Source organism: Protopterus annectens, chromosome 11.part0 (assembly GCF_019279795.1).
Source record: "Protopterus annectens isolate FY-2018-M chromosome 11.part0, PAN1.0, whole genome shotgun sequence".
In the NCBI taxonomy this organism is placed as follows: Eukaryota; Metazoa; Chordata; order Ceratodontiformes; family Protopteridae; genus Protopterus; species Protopterus annectens.
In genome coordinates this window covers 1,048,509,398-1,048,532,612 of record NC_056745.1, presented here as the reverse complement: position 1 = coordinate 1,048,532,612, position 23,215 = coordinate 1,048,509,398, and the positions used below count along the sequence as shown (strand labels likewise).

Genomic DNA, 23,215 nt, shown 5'->3' with positions numbered 1-23,215 from the left:
GCATCAGTGTGTGCACAGGCTGCGTTTTATACTACCTTCATCAGTTTAGTAGTCAGTTTTTAGCAGAAGGAGCAGTTTGGGCTTGACTGTAAGTTAAAGATGAATGGAAACTTATGCACACATTATTTCAATAGCGTAATGTTTTTACAGTATTTTTATAAAAATATATACATATATTTTTATAGAAATGTTTTTGGTCTTTTAGTATATTTTATTAAGAGGTGGACAGATGTGTTCTCATGAGATATTAAAACTTAAATGTGTTGACACAATACACATACACCATCAGTAGTATCGGAGGTTCACGATGTCACTCTAACAATTTATTAAGTGGTTAAAGACTCCTGTTCCTTACAGAATGGCTGATATCAATATTATTATTTTAATAAATAGGATTTGGTTTAGGGATTTAAAGTCAATGTAAATGTTTACGTTGAACACAATAACAGGGCATTGTCCCTTTAATATTTTGAAACAACTTTGGCGCCAGAAAATCTATTTAAGGCATTGGAAATTGTTACAAAGTGTTCTGAAGAAGCCCGATAACACGGGTGAAAGCGCTTAACCATTGTTTTCCATTTTTTGGATTTCATAGGAACTATTGTTTTCCATTTTTTGGATCTTATTGGATGTATTCACTTTGTTATTCCTGTTTTGGGCAATAAATGACTGTATTTTAACCAAGGAGAGAAGAGTGTTCTTCCATCTGCTGTTTTAAGGTGAGCGAGCACTTATTGGGGAATCCGTGCACATCAGTTCTTATTTTTATTAACAATTGAAGCTTTTTTCCTCAGTTCTCAACTGAAAATTGGCTTCTAAATTGGATCAACCCTGTTAACAAATGACAAATAAATACATTTTGTAAAATTCTGACCTTATTTTTGATTTGGGGACTTGGCTTGTTAAGAACTTTGACTGTCACTGAGAAGGCAGCTACTTTCAGTTTTAGGTCTTTGGTTTGAGGAAAAAAAATTAGACTCCAAATGAGATGACTAGTTTGTTGCAAAGCTTTCTGGGGAAGGAACAAAATGCAGGTTCTGTCATACTCCATGTCCCAGCAGGAGTGTTAAGGTTTTCTTAAAAGTATTCCAGGAGTTATGGACCCATTGTTGAGTCACTCAAACAAGACTGTTGTCAGTGGCTTCAGCACTTGACTCTATGAATCTTTGCCTTGAATGAAAAAAATCCTTTCTCTGTAAAGGGATAAATGCGGGTGTCGCTGCTGCCTACAAGACTGCTTACTTTTGACTTAATTGTCCAATGAAACATGACCACCTTTGACTTGTAGGGGAAACCGTTCTCTTGCTCTGACCATCATCTGATTTTTTTCAGTGTAGAGCTACCCCCATTTAGGTCATCTGATCTTGGTTCACTTAAGTAGAGGAAGTCAAGTCATGTGACTAGCAGCGACCTGTTTCTTGTGCTTGAATATCTGTCCACATTTTTAATGAAGCTGAGAAATTTGTGATGGCCCATAACCAGTCCATTGATGTATTAGTTTAAATAGCTTCAGCATTTTGCACTGTGTGGAATGTGAGAGTCTTTGTATGATTTTAGCTCTGCTATTTCAGCAGCTGGAACGTATTTTGCAGCATAGATGAAGAGTGATCTTATTAAAAATGCAGTTAAGCTGGATGAACATCATGTTTAAACTGGATGAATATTATATTGTTACCCAGTCAAAAATCTTCCGTACAAAGGAACCTTTTTCTAACCAGTTTGCAGAGCTTTTCCATTTGGTTAGTAGCTTGTGCAGTCCAATTTGTCCTGCTAACTAGTATCATTTATAGATGGGTGTGGGCATGTTAGAATTACAACTCTGTAGGTGGCACCCATTGATGATGAGTAGCGATCCTTTGTAGCAGCCCTTGGACTGCTTGCAGTGAATTTCATTATTTTGGTCATTATAGGGCATATATTTGATTTCATGTGTGCAGCCTAGAGTTTCTAGGCTGGATCCAGGAGTAGCCAGGTTAGTCGTGTTATACCTTGTTTTGGGTCCTATTGATATTTTCCAGTCCATGCATTCATCACTGAAGCCTGCTGCTATACCAAAAGTGATAAGTCAGACTTTGGTTCTTTCACTCCTTAGGAAGCCATCTGTTGACATGCGTATTCTGAAAAAATTCTGCCTTACCTTAGCTTAACTTCACTTAGCTGCATCAGTCCTTGCCAGCTGGGATTCAGGACTTACTATAGTACTGAGACTGCTCCCACTATAATGGGAGGGGATAACCATTGTTATTCATTGCTAGTCTTGGCCGCATCTGACTCTTCACCCTCTGGAATTTGGTTGATTGCTTGGATTTCTGCTGTGGTTGCTGCCATATTCAGATGCTTTTACTTACCCCCCCCCCCCCAGGTGTTTTTGCAGGGTGGTTCTGAGTGTAAAGTCTTCCTTGAGTTTTCCTCTGATTTGTGTGTTGTAGGTGCTTGTAGCATCATTGATGACAGTGTTATCAGGTGCGGTTTCATAACAAAAATATCTTCAAGTGCACTATCAAACATTTTCAAGGTTCCTAAACCATGGACATAAAGGAGTATTCTCTTACCAGGTTATGGAGCTTGCAAGGGAGCTTGCCACCTTGAGAATTGCTTATTTTTTAATGTTTATTAGTGTTCATTTTAGTACTCAGGTATTTTTGTGTTTTGAGAACAATGTTAGTGTGCTAATTGTAATATGAATCTGTATCTTTTCACAGGATCCATCTTAGGCTCACTGTTATTTCTTTGTTTGGCATTGTCCGGACAAGTCAGTTGAGGAAGGGGATCAGATACCATTCTTATGCAGATGTCTAGTTGTACCACTTATTCCTTTCTCGAACGTATGTCAGCTTTTGATTTCTTTGAAGACAAATTGGATGCTATTTTTTATGTGGATTAGAAGTAGTAATTTGAGGTTTGGTCCTGATAAAACTGAGGCGATCACTGTTAATGCTGCCTTGAGGTTCAACGCATCCTGTAGATTTACCCACATGTAGTTTATGGAGGGAGTAGACTGGAGTTGGTGTACATCGTCTGAGGTCACTATTAATGCCTAGCTTTCTTTTAAGAATCAGATGATAAGTGCCATTAAATTTCCATAGTTTTATTTGGGAAATGTCACAAATATAAAGTACCTTATTCCTCCTGAGGACCTGGCAGTGGTTTTGCATGCTTTGGCCTCTTCACAACTCCCGTCTGTCTTTGGCTTCCTAATGAAGATCTTGAGCATCTCTGTTTGGTGCAGAACTCTGTACATGATAGCAGTGAGTTCTTTCCATTATTTTCAGATTACTGCCACCCTAAGCTGTGTGCTGTGGTTGACAGTGACCTCTAGGATTCTTGGTGTCACTTAGGCATGACTCAGTCATTTGGTCAAGGTATGTTTTCTCAAGGAGTTGTTGTTTTCCTACCAGATAATCTCATTCATTCTCCGTAGTTGGAAGGGGGCTGTTAATGATTCCTAAAATGATTCTGCAGAGCTCTGGAATACAGTCCTTTTCATATCATCAGGCAGCTTACTTTTAAGGATTACTTCTTTGTCTAATTGAGTGCTTTAAAATGTTCCTTAAGTCCCAGTTACTTAAATTTTCCATGCTTTGCTTGACTACATATTTAAGCCACTGAGCTCCAGAACATTGTGATTTTTTGTGCATTTTTCATTTGTTTTCTGTTTTACTGATTGTGCTTAAGTATACACCTGATAAACATGAATACTGGAATCCACAAGGCCATTGGACTGCTACCTGATGTGACATGGTGACTGTGCTACTAAAATTTTATACAAAAACTCATTAATGGCCTGTCAGACTTCAGCAGTACCAGCATGCGGATGTTCTGCTTTGTATGATTTCCATCCATCCGTCAGAAGATATGCAGTGGTAAATCAAACCCAACAGGCTGCCAAATGGTGTGAGTTCCCTATCAGCTCCCATTGTCAAAAAAGATATGCCGTGCACTAAGAAGTGTATTATGGGCTATCACATGGAGAGAGAGAGAGATGTAGTCAACAGAAAAATTCAGTCCTAAACAGTTACTGGTTAAAAAACAACATTGTAAGGAGTGTTGTAATAGCTGTGCATAAGACTAGTAAGTATACTGCTATGGTTGAGAAAGGTAGACTGACGTGTGCATTGGAATGACATTACCGGAGGGACTGTAACTACTACTAAAACAATGGGATTGCATCAGCTGGCAAATTAAAAGATATAGAACGGAATCACTGTGGTTTAAAATTAAGTTTGAAAAAAGTTAATTCCTCCATCAACCTTCCTTATTTGCATCATGATTAGAGTCAACCAATTACTGTTGTGGTTGATCTGAGATTGGTTTACATAGTTTACCTTTCAGGTTTACAACTGATAAAAGCTGATAGATTTGTCAGTGAGCAAAATTGTTTTTGTTGCTTTTTCTTATAGATCTTATCCAATGATCATTAATCCCTCCCTCCTAGCCATCTTATAGACATATCTGATGTCCTTCCTTTGATCACTGTTGGCATTATTCCAAACTGTTGGGTTATCACGCCAAATAACCTTAATGTCTGGTCAGGGTGCCAAAGCCAAAAATCTTCCATAAAGCCATGTATCTGACTTATGGCCTAAGCCCTTGGGTGTAAGTGTACATAAGTGGATGTATGCGTGTGAAACTTTAGACTATCTTGCCGCCAGTCTGAACTCGGATCTCCCATCTGTCAGTGTGTTGTACACATAGGTAATGGTACCATTGGCCTTCACTGGTTTAGATAAGTGCCCTGTTAGGGAACCTTCCTTGATTTTTCTTAACTGTATTTCTATTTCTTGCTTTATTAGATGTCAGGTAGGAGGGGAAAGTGTGATTGAGGTAAGCAGATTCTGTACAAGGACCTCCACTCTAAGTGGCTTTTCTTTTTAAGAGCAGAGCATGATTATAGGAACTGTATGATCTGCAAGTTATTTGTTCCTAAGATTTTGTGTACAAGACTTTCATCACTGGACACTTACTTGGAGACCCAGTCTTAAGCACCATGCCCAATAATATATGGCAGACCCTTCCACCTCTTCTGAAGTTTTATAACTCACAGCACAGCTGATACCTTCTCATATGCCCAGTATGGTGAACCTGCCACAGGCCGGTATGACATCTGAGGTTTGCAAGTCCGAAAAGGCTGATGCTACCAACAGTGGTGAAGAAGGGAAACAGTTTAATTATCTCTGAAGGACCCAAAGGTATCACGCACATTCTTGTTAGAGAGGAAATACTGGGGTTGCTTATTGAGATACGTCACGGGGGTTGGAGCCTCTGCATGTAGTGAAAGCAGGCATTGGCCTACAAAAAAAAAAACAAAGTAATTAATAAATTATGGTTGTTCAAACCAGACATTGAAGAAAAAGGAGTGGATGGATTTTTCAAGGGGCCTTTTTAAAGGTATAATGGCACTCAGACCACCATCCTTTGCAGGGCCTTCTCCTACTTCTGCTTCTCCTGTCACACCTCAAAAGAGGTAGTTAAAACCACCTTCTAAGGATCAGGAGGCCAACTTAAACTCTGATGCACACTCTTTGGCCTCCTCTTCTGAGAGGCACTCAGCAGGTCAAGCAGCTTCTGATTATGAAGACTCTCCTTCTCCCGACTCTCCTGTTGAAGCTTCATTCAGAGAAACCTTTTGCAATATGATGAAACATTCTGAATGGTAGTCTAAACGGATTTCTGATGTACAAAAATATTTTGTAACCTTTTGGAAGTAGGAATATCTGGCCCTTTTGTTCTAGAGGCCTTCCTTGATACCTTTGCATCCATTTCCACTGCCCCTGATTTTCAGCCACCAGCCCCTAAAAGGCCTTATAGGTTTTATAAAGTGACTGAAGACCTGAAATTTCCATACAGAAACCTAGTGGCAGACCCTCAGGGTTTTTTATGCGTACACACACACTCTTAAACTACTAACAAAGACAGCAGAGCAATAGACTGATTTGGAAAGAAGATTTACACCTCTACCAGTTAAGCCTTTAGAGCTCTGAACTGTCAGAGTCAAATGACTAAACATTTGCTCTTCATTCTGGAGAACTTGAATAAAACTTTGTGTTCTATGGAAGGTCCTGGCAGTAAGCAACAGGCCTTGCCTGTGGTGGTTCAGGTACTCAAGCGTCTAGATACAGCATAACATGTAGCTATGATGTAGTGGAAGCTTCCTCTAGAGTAGCTGCTAGAGGTTCTGTTCTTATGAGGTATGCATGGTTACACTTTCAACCCTTCCCTGAGGACATTAAAAAAACATTCAGATTATTTTCTGAACAGGCATCTTTTATTTGGTCCTGCCATTACTAGTGTGTTTAAAACATTGCAAGAACAAGGAAAGATCTTGAAGAACTTTCTGCACATCTTTCTTACTTCATATCCCAGATACAAGAGAAACTACCCTGCAAATCTCGCTTCTTTTGTCCACAGGGAGTCTAGACCTCCCAGTAAGACCAGGAAAATGCCTAGATAAAGATTCTAAGACAAACCAGACAAGGACTCTAGACCTTTGAGGTATTCCTACCCAGACAAGTTTGCTTGATTACCCTCAGCACACTCCCCCTCCAGTCCTCCTTTTCTGTAAAAAAAAAATGACACCCCATTACTAAAGATAAATGGGTTCTGTCCATTATTCAACAGGCATACAGAATGAGTGGGTTGGAATTTCCTCCATTGAATGGCATCCCTCCTGCTCCTCACAGTAAAATAAAGTTGCTGTCATACATCATTCAGGTTTTGCTCGATCAAGGCACAATAGAACCTATTTCCTCTCTATTTCTGGGAAAAGGGTTCTACTCCAGACTGTTCCTTGTATCAGGAAGAGGAGGAAAATGGAGACCTATACTGGATCTGTCTACCCTCAACACTTTCCTTCTCTGAAATTGTCCTCTCTCCAAACTCTCTTACAATTCATCCTTATGTAGACATTTCTGGTGTCACTGGAGATAAAGAACTACTATCTCCACATTCCTATCCATCCAGCCTGCCTTCCTTCAGGAAATGTCAGTTTTTCCACTTGTTCATCACACTTCCAGTTCTCTGCTTTGCCTTTTGGGCTTTATGGAGCCCCCAGAGTCTTCACAAAGTACTTGACTCTGGTTATAACCTTCTGCAGGACTCCCAGATATTCCCCTACTTGGATGATCTGTTGACCCTTTTGCTTAATCTCAAATTCACCTTGTCCCCGCTTCAAGGTTTGAGATTCACAACTTCAAGAAGTCCACAGTGGAACTAAACCAGGACCTATTTTTCTTGGGCTGGTGACTAGGTATCAAACTCATGCAGGTCTTTCTTCCTTTAGACAAGTGGAAGGTTTCTCCAGTTACTTCCATTCTCTTCCCCCTTTGCAGACTGGCAGAGCAAGAGAAATGCTCACAGCACTGGAGTTCATGGCCACAGTCATACACGTTTCCCTTTGCCAGACTTCCATGTAAGAATGATTGAGTGGTACCCAAAATCTGTCTGGTTTCAACATTCCCCTCCCTTGTACACCCAGATTCCTCTCCTGCCATGCGTAAAGAAGGAAGTCCTTTGGTGGATATCACAGATAAATCTCAGTCTGGGCCTGTCTTTCAAAGTACTTATACTACAACAGGAAAGAGTTGCACACAGAAACACCTCAGATGATGTCTTGGGAGCATGGGCAGGCAATCTGAGAGTTCAGGACCACTGGCCACCAAATTTAAGATCAGATGACGACAGTCTGAAGTGATGTGGGCACTTATTCAGACCTTCAGATTTTCTGACACTCATGGCATTAAGGACCAGTATGAGTTTTCACAGATAAGTTTACTGTCATGTGGTACATAAGTAAGCAGATGGTACCATGTCCTATTGACTGTGCAAAACTGGCTCTTCTGGCATGCTATCAGGCCACAAAAGCAAACCCATGCCTCCAAGCAGTCTGCATTCCTTCACCGGACAGTGTCCTGTAGACTTTCTAAGCAGATCGAGAAGATCCCCATGAATGGATGCTGAACAGGGAGATTTTCCTACACAGAGTCCACAAATGGGGGGGGCTACATATAGACTTACTTGCATCCATAGACAACAAAAACTTCCTCTCCTTTCACCAGGATGTACTGTCCACAAGCTTGGAAAATGGATGTAATCTCTTCTTGGCAACAAAGGTTCCTATATGCCTTCCTCTCTTGCATCATTTCTCCAAGATTTTAGCAAAGATCAAGAGAGACAACCCTAAGATCTTGCAGGTGACTCCATTTTTGTCAAGGCAACATTCATTCCTCCCCTTCTATCATCTAGCTTGGGGTCATCATCACAAGTTACCTCTCACAGTGGACTTGCTCACACAACATAAGAGCTCATTGCTTTTTCCTAACCTGTCATTGCTCAGCCCAACATTCTGGATGATAGAATTCTGATCCCTTTCACACACCAGTTTTCTGGGGATGTTCTTCAAGTTCTCAGTGGAGGCAAGGAAACCTACTACCTAGAAATTTTATATAGCTAAATGGAAAACATTTTCAGTCTGGTGTCATATTCATAAACATTGCCCTTATTTGTGTGAGCTGTTAAAAACTGGCCTAGCACATTCTGTCAAGGCATGCTTGCCTGTCTCAAGAGCCACCTGTTCTTTTCAGACTATTGGAAAAACAGTTTCTAAAAGGAGTTCTCCACCTTAAACCTACTAGGAAAGCTGTCTCTGCTTCTTGAGACCTCAGCTTCGTGCTGGAAAAACATGCCATCCTTCCTTTACAGCCTGGAGCCTCTGTTTCTTTCAACTTCTGTATTTGGAAAACTATACTCCTAGTAACCCTTACTTTAGCTAGTCAATTTTCCAAGCTGCAGGCCTTAATGGCCCTCCCTCTCATCCTCATTTTGTCATAGGGCATAGAGTCTTTAAGGCCCAACCCTTCCTTTATGCCTAAAGTGGTAAATTAACTGTCCCTCAATTAGGCCGTTGATCTTCCTACTTTCTTTAATAATCCACAACTTAAGGGGAGGTAATCCTGCAGTGTCTTGATGTACACAGACCACTCAGATTTTATTTGGATAAGACTAATGATATTTGCAAATCTGACCAATTGTTTGTTTCTTTCCAAAATTTCAAGTTAGGAAAACAATTCTCAAAACAAACTATTGCCAGCTGGTTTTCTAAATGTATTGCCTAGTGCTTCAGCCTGCATAGTACATTTTTGCCTTCTCTAGCAAAGGCAAATTCCACTAGAGCAGTAGCCTCAGCTGGGGCTTTTCACAAGGGGATTGAGTCTATAACTATCCTAGAAGGAACAACTTTGTCTTCTGTGCATTCTTTTACCAAACATTCTAGCATCACTAAGTGTGGTTGCCATTCCTTTGGCTGCATCTGATAATATACTCCTTGGGTTCTGGATCTTCTGTATCAACCCACCAGGCTATCTTACCAGACATACAAGCCCTCAGGTTGACTACATGATTTTTCCACTTCCAGTGATGGCTAGAAAGTCCAGGCATTCTTCCCAGGTTTTACATATACATACTACTACTCAAAAAGACTCAGCTAGGAAGATGTACAAGAACAAATAGAAATGATTCTCTATCTGGGCTAAGGAGACAAATCTAGACCCCTTTTCAGCACCCATTCCAGCAGTTTTAGAACTCTTGGCTTCCATTTTTCATAATGAGGCAAGTTACTCTATAATCAAAGTGCAGGTGCCTGCAATTTCCAGTTTTCATGTAGGCAAAGATAATTTGTCCTTGACCTCCCTTATGCTATGCAAGACTTTCTCAAAGGTACCTTTTTACTCTGGCCACCAATCAAGGACCCTACCCTTCTTGGGACTTGACACTAATTCTCCAGGCCTTAAGTCAGTTTCCCTTTGAACCCACAGTAAAAGCCGATTTAAAATGTGTGTCCCAGAAAAACATTTTTTCTGGTTGTTGCATCTGCTAGAAGAATTATGGAACTTAGGGGTTTATCCTGCCAACCAATTTGTATAATTTCTCATGAAGACAGGGTTTCTGTTCGCACCATCCCTTCCTTTCTTCTGACGGCAGCATCTGAATTCACTCTTAACCCGTCCATTAATCTACCAGTATTCTTCCCTAAATTCTCCAGTAAAGGGGAACATATGCTTGATTTGTTGGATGTTCGCAAATAGTTGAGATTTATCTTCATAGAACACAAACTTTCAGGAAAATGGGCCAATTGTTTATCTCATTTTCAAAAGCTAAGTTGCATTAGCACAATGTCTCACTAAATATATTTCTTATGCTTATAAATACAAGGGTTTGTCTTTACCAAGACCATCACAGGCTCATTCCACAAGGTCAGTTTGCAGTTCCTCCTCTTCCTTATCCAGAACATCTGTAGATAACATTTGTGTTGCTGCTACTTGATGCAATGCTCATACCTTCATAGCTCATTACAAGTTGGATATCCTTTCTAGGAACAGGGTAGTACTTGGTTCTGCCTTACTCCAAGAATATCCTTCCATGAGTTGATACTAGCTGGGGACTCTGTCCCAAAGGTTGAGGAGCAGACAAAAAAGACAACATGGAATACAAAAGTTATGCACTCACTATAATGATGCATCTGTGTTGTCTGTTTTCATCCTTCCTTAACCTACCCTCTCTCCTCCCCTCTTTCACTGGTAGAAGATATTTGCATGGTCTCCTGGTAGGACCTGGACATATTCACTTTTGTTTTTTTTCCTTCTGTTAGCTCCTGGTACTTACCATGTTTCTAGACATTCATATAATTGTTTCATTTTTATATATTGATATCAAGGGGGCAAACTCAATCTGAGGGAGAGGATTATAGGTAAGGGTAGGAGCTTGAGCTACAGGTCCAAAGTGTAAGAAGTGGCCAAAGACTGATCTGAAGTTGGATCCAAAATCCAAGGGATGAAGAAGAATGAAAACAGACAACACAGATTCATCATTATGGTGAGTACATAACTTCTGTTTTTCATTATTGGTAATGTTATTGGTGACGATTTCAACTTTCATTTGAGATCCAGTTTGTTAAAACTCTGGGCTGTACTAAAAGGGCTCGAAAAGCATACTACAGCAGACTTGGTTTACATTCTTTGTTTGAGTACTTGGCCACACCCTTACCTCTGGATGAACACACTAATTCTAGGGATTCAGTTGTGTGTTGATCCTGTCTGTTGACCTCTGATTTCCCTAGGTTTCTAATCGGTAAGTTGTAAATGAGGCACCTGACTTAAACACTGTATGTTTTATTTTTCAGCAAGTTCCAAATGCCCATAGAGATTGGGTGTGTGCCCTTGGTATTATACCTGGTCATCAAGGCCTCCTGAGCGGCTGCAGAGGTGGCATCCTCAAACTTTGGAGCATAGAAACCTGTTCACCACTTGGAGAAGTAAAGGGGCATGATAGTCCAGTAAACGCCATCTGCACTAACTCTAGCCATATTTTTACTGCATCAGAGTAAGTATTCACATTTTAGATGTGATATCTGTGGTTTACAACTGTTGTGGTTTTCTTTAAGATTTGTATCGTTTAATATATATACTTGTAGACTTTGAAAATGGGACATTGTGATTTCAATTAAGTATTTCTTTTCAGAGCTGCTTTAATGTGAAGTTTAGTTTCCCATTACGAAATCTCTGAATGAATTATTTTTTTGCTATTTTTTTCTAAGCAAACTGAAGTTTCTAACATGATTGCAAACAAAACCAGTGTTAAGTATTAAGAGTTCCTATCATGTAAGCAGTCATTCAGGAAAGCAGCTTATCCAAGTTTTACTCCTGGACTCTAACCTTAGATCAGTATTAGACATGTGGAGCACTGCAAATGTACAGTTAGAAAAGTGGCTGTTATACATAACGTTACTTTACATCATTGTCAGGAAGAAACAAGTTATCCATTTAGTCTACCTGCAGTTTTTTTTTTTTTTTTTTTTTTTTTTTAACAGTCTACTCTCCCTCTCTTTTTTAAACTGTCTCATGCCTTCTCGAAGGTCTTTGCTGAGATTTATTCTACTATGTATTCCAGCAATATGTTCAGACACTGACCACTTTCTCTTATGTCATTGGCTTCATTTGCACCTATTCAGTAAGCTGTAAATAAGGCACTTGACTTAAACACTGTGTGTATTGTCCTTATTTTTCCGCAAATTCTAAATGCCCATAGAGATTAGGTGTGCTCCCTTGGTGTTATATACCTAGTCATTAAGGCCCTCTGAGTGGTATTGTATGCCATTTTACTTCCTCAGCTCTTCTGCTTTACAATCCCAAGTCATGATTTTGTTATCCCAAATTACGTCCCTTTTAGTTCATAGATAGTAGAGTCCCTATATACCACTAATTCTGTTATTTGCTTTCAGTGATGTCTTTTATAAGCCTGCCTTGCCCGTGTTTTTCCAGACCTTCTCACTGTATTCCAAATGAAAACTGTCCGTTGCACTTTAGTGGAGCATCTTTAACCTCTCTCTGTCATGTACTTCCATCAAGATGCACCAGAGCATCTTGCTGGCTGTAGCTCTCAGGTTTTCACTTTTCATCTGATTGTCCAGTACTGCTCTTAGCAACACTACCAGCACATTTTTCTATTTAGTTTGCATTAGGTTTCTCATTTTCTGCATCCTGTACTGGGGTCCTGGATTACTCTGTCTTAGATGTAGTCCGTTGCATTTATCAGTTAGTCTGTCCTAGATGTAGCGCATTACATTTGTCAGTATTAAATGTTAGTTGACAGTTCTCCATCTGTCTAGTTTGTTTAACCAAATCCCCTACTATTACCTTTCCTGTCTTCTACCACAGCCTATACCGTGCTGCTGTTGTGTGCAGATAAACTGAACCATTTGATAGTGTACTCTGATATGCTTCAGATTTCCGCAATAACAAGCACTGTTTCCAGCAGCAACCTGTATATGGCACATAGCTAATTTTCGACCTTTCTGCTGTTACTTGCTTAATATTCTCCTATGATAAACCAAAGTATACCACTTCTTATGGTAATGCCAGTGAGGTTCTTCTTCCATTTTTACTAGCCATCATAGAGGTCATATCTCAAACATATAATATAGAAGATTATGAATTTGAGGATTTTTTGCAGGCTTTTTGTTTGCTGTCAGTGTATTTCTGTGGTTCTTTGCATTTATTGGGCTAGTCAAGCATCCGATACTGGATGTTCTAGTGGAAACCACATACAGACACTTCCAAAAGTAATGGTAGACTAAGGATCAATATCAAGGACAATTTTTAATATTGTTCTGATTCACATAAGATAACATTCTTATGTCTAATGACACTGTAACTAATAACAGTGACTTGGTTCTCTTCTCCAGATTGTACATGAGTTATTCAGTGGTCCCAAATGGCATGATTTCCTGGCTTGCAGGTTGCATCTCAGTTACCAGTCTGACCATGGCTTTCTTTCTTAGACCTAACTCTATACTATCTGTTCCACTCTTGTAGTGGCAATCACCCTGGATTTCTCTACCCTAGGGTGGGATGTGAGGAGTTGTGAAAGGCAGAATGACCTACAAAACTGAAAGATGTCCCACTCAAAAAAAAAAAAAAAAAAAAAGTAGTATTTAGATATATTCATTGTCAAGGACATTCCTCACTACTGAGAGACCTCTTCTTCTTTTGGCTTTTCCCGGTTAGGGGTTGCACAGCTGATCACCTGTCTACTCATGATTGGCAGTGGAGTTTTATGGTGTTGAGTTGCCAGCCCGGCGCCCAACCTTCCACAAAAGGCACAAACACACACACACTCAAGCCTAGGGCCAATTTAGAGTGTGCAATCCACCTAAAGCATGTCTTTGGGATGTGGGAGGAAACCAGAGCACCCAGAGGAAACCTATGTGACCACAGGGAGGACATGCAGACTCTGCACAGAAGGCAGCCCAGCACTGACCAGACCTCTTCATGCATCTAAATTTCAAAGCAGCACCGGAGACTTTATTTACTTTTCCTGTGTTGCCAAAAAAATGGAACCTCATGCAACTTGCTCTAAAACAAGAGAATAACTTTAAATCCTTCAAATGTCAACTAGTCTGTTAAACAACACTTGCTGGAGTCCTTGCTTTGTTCCTGCCTTACACTAGGTTAAGCCCTCTCATTTTAACCACCCTTTCCACGTCTTGCAGGTTGGCATAATAGTTAAAGTGTTTAGTTTACAGATGCAAGGTACACGGTGTGATCCTCAAATGAGAAATTGATTATGCTTAAAATGGTCCACATGGGCAATTAGCTTAGTATCAACTTGCGGAGGGTTTGGCATAATGGATAAGGTCTTCACTTTCTAGGGAGAAGGTACAGGGTTTGATTCTGATTTAGGGTTATTGGCTAGACTTAAAATGGCCCTTCAGGGCAGGTATCCTAGTATTCACCAATGAACCTATGAACTATACCTTTCCTTTGCTTAATTTCTTTCTTTCCCAACTTCTTTCCTTAAGATAAGTTTTCAGCATTTCCTCCAAAGTAACCTATTTAAACCTATTGTAAACTGATACATACACAGTGTTTTAATTCATGTTTATCATTTAATTATTCAGCTAAAGTAACCCATTTAAATTACTGTCTATTTATGTGTAACATTTTAAGTCATATTCAGTATTGTTCTTTGTCTGCGTTTTTCCACTGCATTTCACATATACAGTTTTTCTTTTTATTATTATTTTAAATTAAGTTTTTTTTCCATCTTGTTTTTATAGTGTTGTATTTGATGGAGCTTTTCTCCATGGACCTCCTCTGAAAAGGAATTCTTCCCAGTAAGACTGTCCCATTCAACAAATGCAAAATAAAATAAATTCTATAAAGATGTATAGTCGCAGATGAAAGCCAGTTTGCATATTGTTGGTTTGGAGATGAGGACAGTCCTTTCTACATATATACTTGCATCCAAATTCTTTTTAGACAACTTGTATAACAGTATATATGTGATTTTATATTCTGTTTCATACTTCATAGACACTGGTATATATACTTCTAAGCAGTTAGTTGCCTGTTCATCCTTACTCACTGCCTTCCTCCCAAAATACTTTCTCACATTTCCTGCAACATCCTACCAACATTGTCAAATGTATCCTCGTGTTCTTTCATATGGTACACTTATTGGACTCTCCTTTCCCTAATGATAAATTTTCCAACTTTTCTAAACATGTTTCACCCAGTTTGTATGCTACTAGTATTCACATTTATTTTACGTTATCAGTATCAGAAACCTAGCATCACCTTGTGTCCCCACTACATTCCACTTACTCGTAAACCTCAGGACCCACGTATTTTCTACCTTTGCTGACACCAACAATATAAATCTATATTTCCTTTTTGCCAAAGTAAGCCTCCCCCACTGAAAAATACCCTAGATTTCTGTTTAAAATTACCAATGTTTTCCTGCCGAAAGGGAACATAGAATCCAATCCTGTCCATCAGCAATCTTAGACTTCATTCCCAATATAGTTTATTATCCATTCATATTAATAGCCATCTAATAGTATGGTCTTGAACACTGGCAGCATTTAAAACAAATGTGTACATATAAAGATTTGCTTCAAAAGCACTCATCAAATCTTCTAGCTAAAACTAAGTCTTGGGTAAAAGATGACATGCCCAACATCATTCATCAGTTCCCAGGCTACAGTTATACTTGCTTACTGTTCAAAAAACAGTGGAGGAGGTACCCTATTCCTATATAAAAATAAACTTCACTTACATGTTAAAGCTCAGGAAACCTCATCCAGTAACCTTGTAACTAGTTCAAAGTTAACATTCTTCTGCGCAAACCACCAAACCCCACACCAGCTGCTGTTCAGATTCTAGCTTCATTCTTCTCAAATCATTGCTGACAAAATGTATATAAAATGAACTGGAAGAAACTGCAGCAGAATCTAACTAATAAAACAGGTCTACAGCTAGCCATCCTTAAGCGAATGTTTATCACCACAATCTGTGCCATGATAATTTGCTGAGTACAGGAAAATGTACACTCAGTTTGAGTAAACCTAGATAAAATATAAAGTTGGCCAACTTCCACTAGTTGAAATATGCCTCAGTGCAGCTGCAGGATTTCTGAAAATTGGCCCCTGACTCTGCAAGCCTTGTTAAATACATGAAGAACCATCAAGTTGCTTAATAATTTAGACCTGAAAACAAATACCCCGCCCCAAACTAATTTGAGAACCTTTCCAGGTACATAGCATATATTCTGGATAACTGAAAATCTTGAGCTACCCAAGAAACTGACCTCCTCAAAACTTATCTTTGATACTACAAGTTGTAATTTGACCATTTGGCTTCCTAGTACTGCAGTTTGGAATTACAGATGATGCTGGCAGAATCTTCAGCTTTGTTGAGCTATGGCAGAAGCAGCAGAAACATTTAATTTGCACCTCTAGCGATCCTGGCTTCAAAAGCTATCTTGCGTAATGCATACAAGATGAGTCCAAAAAACCTTTGGGAAGGTGTTTAGGTCTTGATTGGGTCTCACTGAAAGAACTCCACCTGAGTGAAAGCCTGAGATGGCAGTACCTGCCTTAAGGATTTGGGGGGAGTGTGTCTGCATTCAAGCTGTAATAGCAGCTGTGCTAATGCATGCACTCGCAGTAGATTCAGAAATGCAGTTCTTGCACTGTGCTTTTTACCTAACAGGAGTATATGTTTGGTGTATCCAAAAAGGTGTCAAGAATGAATATATCAGATGTTAGGAGTATACAAAAAGGTGTCATGAATGAATACATCAGAGTTTAGGAGTATAGAAAAATGTGCCAATAATGAATACATCATCTTATACCCCTTTTTCTCATTTCTAACTGGCATTGGAATGATAAGTCAGCTGTCACCATCTCTCTCGAGTCACAGCCACTCTCCTTCCTTTGACAGTCATGCCTGACTGTTGGAAGACTTCTTTCACACAATCCATCCATCTCTTGAATTTATGTCATGGCATCCTCTTGTCATCTTCTCGTCTCTCCCAAATCTTCTTAGTTGATACCATATTCTGTTTTCCTACATGTGCCAGAACACGGTAATCTGTTCTCCTTGAAATTCTCTGCAATGGGGGCTAGTATAGCTTTTGCTCTGGTGTCCTCATTTCTTTGTCTGTCCCACAGTATGCATGCAGCTGCCCATCTCGGGCACTTCATTTGGTGCTGTGACAGCTGTCTTGTCTGTACGTAATTTCCCACCATGCGGCTACAGTTTTGCATTCCAGTTCCCCATCATTCAATGAAGTTCATGTTCAGAGTTTGCTCATAATGCCACACCATTTGCATTCAACACGTTTGTTGAGCTACCCCTTCTGACCTGTTACATCACCAGTATGAATAGGTATGGGCTCAGAAAACACCCACTACCGCAAGAATCTGTCTGTGAGTTTGAACACTGTTCATATTTGTGTCATTTGGCCCTTTTTACATAGCTTGCACTAATTCTACCAGCATCTCCAGTCGTTCAAACCACTGAAGGGCTTCCCAAATTAGCTGCCTTGGGACCTTGTCATAGGCTTTCTCTAAGTCTAGGAATGCTTAGTTGGACTTGTCCCTCATATCCAGCATCTTGTCCACTGTCTGTTTGTTACTGCCCATATGAGGTTAGTTGTGCTGTATCCTGAACTGAATCCAAACTGCTGTCTCCCATTAATTCTTAACTACTATGCATATTTGTTTATTGGTCACTATCTACAGCTCTTTGATGCAGTGTGGTAGGAGTCTGATACTTCTGTACTGCCTACAGTTATGAATGTCCCCTTTGTTCATGTACACTGGAACTAGAATACTTATGCTCCAGTCATCTGAGATGCACCTTTCTATCCATACCATGAGTACCCTCAGGAGGCATTTCTTCCATAACTCATCTCTTTCATTTGGGTTTTACCGATATTCATACTCATGGCTTGATGAATGACCAAGATTGTCAAAACATTGGTGCTCTTTTGGTGTGCTTAAAGATGAGGCAGCATTCAGAAGCACCAGTGTTTAAAGGTCATCATATGTTTGTGTTGTATCCTTCAAACTGTTGGAGGCCTGCAAGGGTCATAGCTTTCCACTTTGTTCTTTTCACTTGTGTGCATTTGAGAATGGGAAATGAAAAATAAGCAAGCTGTTAATCAGATGCATTGAACATACATCCAGAAAAGGGGTGAAGGATAGTAAAGGGAGGTTTATTTTTGCATCATTATAATTTACTGAAGTTTTCATTCTGGTGTGTCTTTGAACTTGAGAGGAACTCAGAGTTTCTGGAGTTAAGGGCATGCCCTCTGGATGATGTTGTTAGAATATACTTCTTTTTCTAGCTTATGAGGTTTTCCATGTTAGCCTTCCTTGAGGGGGATCAGAGTCCTATAGCTCCAGAGGGCATCCACCTCTGTCAGAGTTGCACTGTAGGGTGGCTTGCTGCTAAGAGCAGGGGCTACCATAGAGCTTTTGTATCCCTGCACTGGTCAAACCTTTCTCCCTTGCACATTCTGTGTGTTTGCTTTCATAGCTTCATTGTCATGGTGCTGCAGAACTGGGATATTTTGCACTCGTGCTCAGTCTTTGTAAAAATTTTCAGATCCTTTGTGTAAGCAAGACAATGACAATTTACTACAAATCTATTGACCACTGAAACATGGACAATGTTTTGTTCATATTATTTACCATCTCTCTCAAAAATCTGTTCAGAAGATTCCCAACCCTGATGACTGCATTTCATCCTTACCCAATGAGCAGTCTATGTTGCTTACTTTTATCATATGCCTTTGTAACTTAAGGCCACTTTGAACAGCACTCCTGAAGCCTTTAATGTGGCAGTATGGTTATTATTCGCTAATGTTCAGTCCAGTCATATCATTGTTTTTGGGAGGTGTTGTTACTGTTTGCCATGTCACTTTACATGTACATTCTTTTCTGCTGATGTAAGTGTTCTTTGTGTAAATATTCTTGGTTCCATTATGATTGCATTTTTGTTCAATCCATCAGGATGAATTGTGTCAGAAAACCAGTGTAGCAAATTTTAGTCACTTATAAAAAGTAAATACATTTAAATAAACAAACAAACTGTAGATCAGTGTGTGTGTGTGTGTGTGTGTGTGTGTGTGTGTGTGTGTGTGTGTACCTTTAAGAAGCTGTCCAATGACTTGCTCACGTGTATAGTACTGAGCATGTGCAAGCTAGACTGTCATTTTGTAGTAAGCTGTTGAGATGTAAGCATGTATGTATATAAGGTCGGCTTGTTAACTAGTTTATTTGTATTTTATGATGCTGCTATCCATCCTGATATGTTTCTATGTATTAAAGCATCTAAATGAAGTACACCGCCTGCTTGTCATCTATGTTAGACAGACACGAGCGACATGGTGTCAGAAGCAGCATGTCTAAAGGGCATGGTGTTAGAGTCGGCATGGCTAAAACAACTTAGGGCACTTGCTTGGGACTAGTGGAATGTACAGGAGTGAATTTTCCCCTATAATATACATATTTCACAAAACAGGTCAGAAACAAATTTCAGATGTTAAAACTGGCTCAGCACTATTTCTTATTTGTAAAATATGAAATGAGGCATACAGAACAATGATATTCGCATAAACCGATTATGTACGATTTTGATAAAAATATTTGAATTACTGCGGAAAGTGTTTAAAATAAAAGTCCAAATTGCATAAAACAAGTAAAATAGGGGGAAACAACGGCATTTTTGCAAAGCATGTATTTTTCATATTAAGCAAAGATGTCTGAGTTATCAGAAGTGTATAAAGTGTTCATATGTTTGTGCAGTGTTACAGTAAAGTTATTTCACAGAATACAGCCATTACAGAGCATATTTCACAAAGTACAGTATTTTGAAGCGTTTATTGTGCATTTGAATGTTATTACAAGCTCACAGAACAGTTTGTTTGTACATAATTGCAAGGGCCATATTTTGAGTGTGTTTATTCATACTTTGTGGGCATGACAGACGTATTTCGAAAACCCAGTGCACTTGTATTTGACAGTAATATTGCAGAGAACTGGAGTGTGTTTGAGTAACAGTACGACATTTTCATACAGGCTGCATTTTCTGATAAAGATGACCATACAAAAGCATTTATTCTACTTAATTTAGCTGGATCAGAAGCCATAGAAAGGGAACCTTCGTTTGTGTATGCATCTGTTGTCTATACAGGAGAGGTGGAAACAGTCATATTGTTGTACAGGCTGAGTCAAGGGAAGACCTCATGTGCTTAAACCGTAAATTTAGAGAAATGTGTAACCCCCAGACAACTGTAACAATGGAAAGGCAGTTATTTTATAAAAGGGATCAAAAGTCCATTGAAACTTTTGCAGCATATATAACTGACCTGAGAAACAAGGCTGAAATGTGCAGATTTGGTGATTTAAGGGTTGAGTTGATAAAGGACAGATGTGTGTGTGGTATTAAAGATGATAATGTGAGAGAAATTTTGCTCTGTGACAGTGATTTAACTTTGAATAAGGCCATTGAGATTTGTGAAATATATGAGCTCACAGAAAAGCAAACAAATATGTTTACAAATGAGAATAGCTCTAGAAGGCACAGTAACAAAGCTCATGTTGATAGTATGCAGCACGTAGTTAAAATAAACCGGCCCAAGCACATGGCAACAACTGTAACCCCTGCAGCACTCACTGGTAAACCCCAGAGCTTTCCAGGAAATTCCAGCATTTGTGCAGTCTCATTGAATTTCAGCATAAGAGTGTGTCAGCAAACTCAAAGCAGGGGCCCCAACCTAGATGTTCTTTGTGTTTCACTGTTGCAGTCATCACATTTGGGTTATCCCTGCCAGGGTAGCCTTCAGTCGGCCCGAATACCAGAGGCATAGTATTTCTGTGTCTGTTTCTGTCGCTCCAGGACTGACATCAGGTCATCAGTGGTAAAAAATCAGGCAGCCGATGCCATTACATCAGTCTTTCCTGCTGAGGAGCCAGAAGCAGTACACATGAGTGCCGGTCGGCCGCTACCTGAGTTTTTTGTTTCCGAATGAAGTCTTCTAAAGCTAAGTACCTCATTGGGGATCCTTTTTTCTTGCTCTAACCAATGTCAGAAAAAGTTAACAATTGTCTCGCCTGTGGGAAGCAAATATCACATCGTCATTTGTTTAGGCCCAGACCACGACATCCCCCGCTGTTGCTTTTGTGCTTTGTTTAATGCCAGAACTATACATCGTCGGGCCCTTATTGTAGCTAGATATTTTCGCTCTTAGTCCTCGAATTACGATATGGCTTCAGTAAGCCATCCAAGAACAGATCTTCCGAAAAAATGTAAGGATAAAGACAGAGACAGATTGCACAGGTCCAAAACTAATGATGACCCTTCCGTTAAGTTAGTCGTCAGTTCTCCGGTCCTCAGTGAGGCACTTTCGTAGCCCCTGAAGCCGCTTCTGTGGATTCGCAGGCCAATACAGAGTCCCTTTCGGAGTCCGATATGCCTCGACACTCTTCTTCAGGGAAGTATCCTGCAGATGTGTCTATCTTTGATGGGGCCGGAGCCGCTGAGCAGGCACCGGCTTCCGTGGAAGTACTTCGCACTACCAATACTTGACACAGACTGATGACTTCTTTTGTGTCTTCAGTTCTTTTGAAAACTACCAAGTTTCTAAGGCCCAGGGTACGAACCACACCCAAAAAACTGACGACCCAAGCTCAGGCACCTGCTTCATTGTCTCAGTCTCAAATGCTTAAAATGGCAAAATACCTTATAATGCTTATCAGGGGAATCCAGGCTACAACTTCCAAAAGAAAAAGATGTGTCCCTAGTAGTTTTATCTGAACAGGAGTCCGATGACTCTGATGCATCTGAATTTGAAGATATGCAACCCCTCTCTGCTTATGAGGATTCTGATGCAGAGGAATCCATCCCTTCAGCCTCTCCAGCCGAGGACTTTTCCTTTGGGGAACCCTACATACTTTAAGGGAGTATTTCCAATGAGAATGTCAGGACTGTCCTCAGTCAAAAGAGAGACTCAGGGAATTCTTAGATCTTCCACAGCACAGACCTCTGGCCATCCCTCCTGTCCTGGATGTTGTGGATGATGTTTTTATGGAATCCAGTCTGACCCCTGACACCCTCCCTCCTGCTCCCAGGACACCGGTCAGGTACTATAGCGTCCCTGACTCTCGCAAATTTCTTTTCAAAAATCCTACTGGTGACCCCGAGGTCATCTCTCAAGGACCTAAAAGAATCAAAGCAACTTCAGCTAAGAATACACCTCTGCTATTCTTGCTGTTAGAGCATTAAATTGTCATTTCCAAATGCTGAAATATCAGCAACATACCATGGGACTCCTCAAACAACAAATGTCTTCTTTCCCTGCTTGTGCAGAAAATAAGGAGTTACAAGAGTTAATGCATTCTGCAAGACAAGTAACTAAGCACACCTTACAATGTGGTTTTGATACCCTAGAAGTATCTTTCAGGGCAGAAGTCACTGGTTCTGTCCTTAGAAGACATGCTTGTCTTAAGGAACAGCCCTTGCCAGACCATGTCAAATCCAAATTATTGGATGCACCCTTGTACAAAGACAACTTATTTGGCACCAAGGCAGAAGAGGACTTCAAAAAAGATGGAAGAAAAAGCTAAATCTATGCAGACAGTTAAAGACTTCTTACAGGTCCAGCCACTGAGGTTCAGTAGGCATTGCCCCTCCAAGCACTGGTCCTTTCCTGCCCCCTCCAAGTCAGCTCAGCCCAGACCCTGGGGAAGCAGGCCCCCCCGGACAACAGCCCCAGGGCATGCAGAGATCTAAGCAATGGAGTTCCTCCTCTTCAAAACCAGGGAGTGCAAAGCCACCCCCTTATGGTAAGAACTCACAATAACTTTACACTTGCACCCCCTCCCTCTGCCCACCTGCTCTTGCCTCTAGGAGGAAAACTCACCTTCCATGCAAGCAACTGGGCCACCATTACCAACAACCTCTGGGTCCTCAACATAGTGTCCTAGGGATACAAATTTTATTTCTATACTCTGCCAACCCCAAAAGGGTTCCCAGATCTTCCCCCAAACCAGTGGGCAGAGGCCAAAAAGCAAGTCTTTTCTCTGCTCTCTGTGAGGGCAATAGAGCATGTTCCTGCAGAACAGATAGGCCAAGAAAAGAGGGCACATGGCACTCCATCCCGATCTGTCTATTCTAAACACCTTTCTGGTGATACCAAAATTCAAAATGCTTACCCTCCAGCAGCTTCTACCTATGCTTTCCAAGGATGCTTGGTTAGCCACCCTAGACCTAAAAGAGACCTTACCTACACATTCCAATCAGGGAATCATGCAGGAAATGTCTACATTTCAGGGCAGGATCACTGCACTTTCAGTTCTCTCCTCTTCCCTTTG

General features: G+C 40.3%; 1 protein-coding gene across 1 annotated transcript in view; it reads left to right on the top strand.

The window, feature by feature from the left end:
* The window catches only part of LOC122815018 (kinesin-like protein KIF21A), a 1,294,913-nt gene that overhangs the window by 1,246,786 nt on the left and 24,912 nt on the right, over window positions 1–23,215 (top strand). Inside the window, exon 33 of the mRNA XM_044087270.1 lies at window positions 11,174–11,373. Within this exon, the coding sequence (XP_043943205.1) occupies window positions 11,174–11,373 (200 nt within the window). The remainder of the gene's footprint in view (window positions 1–11,173; window positions 11,374–23,215) is intronic.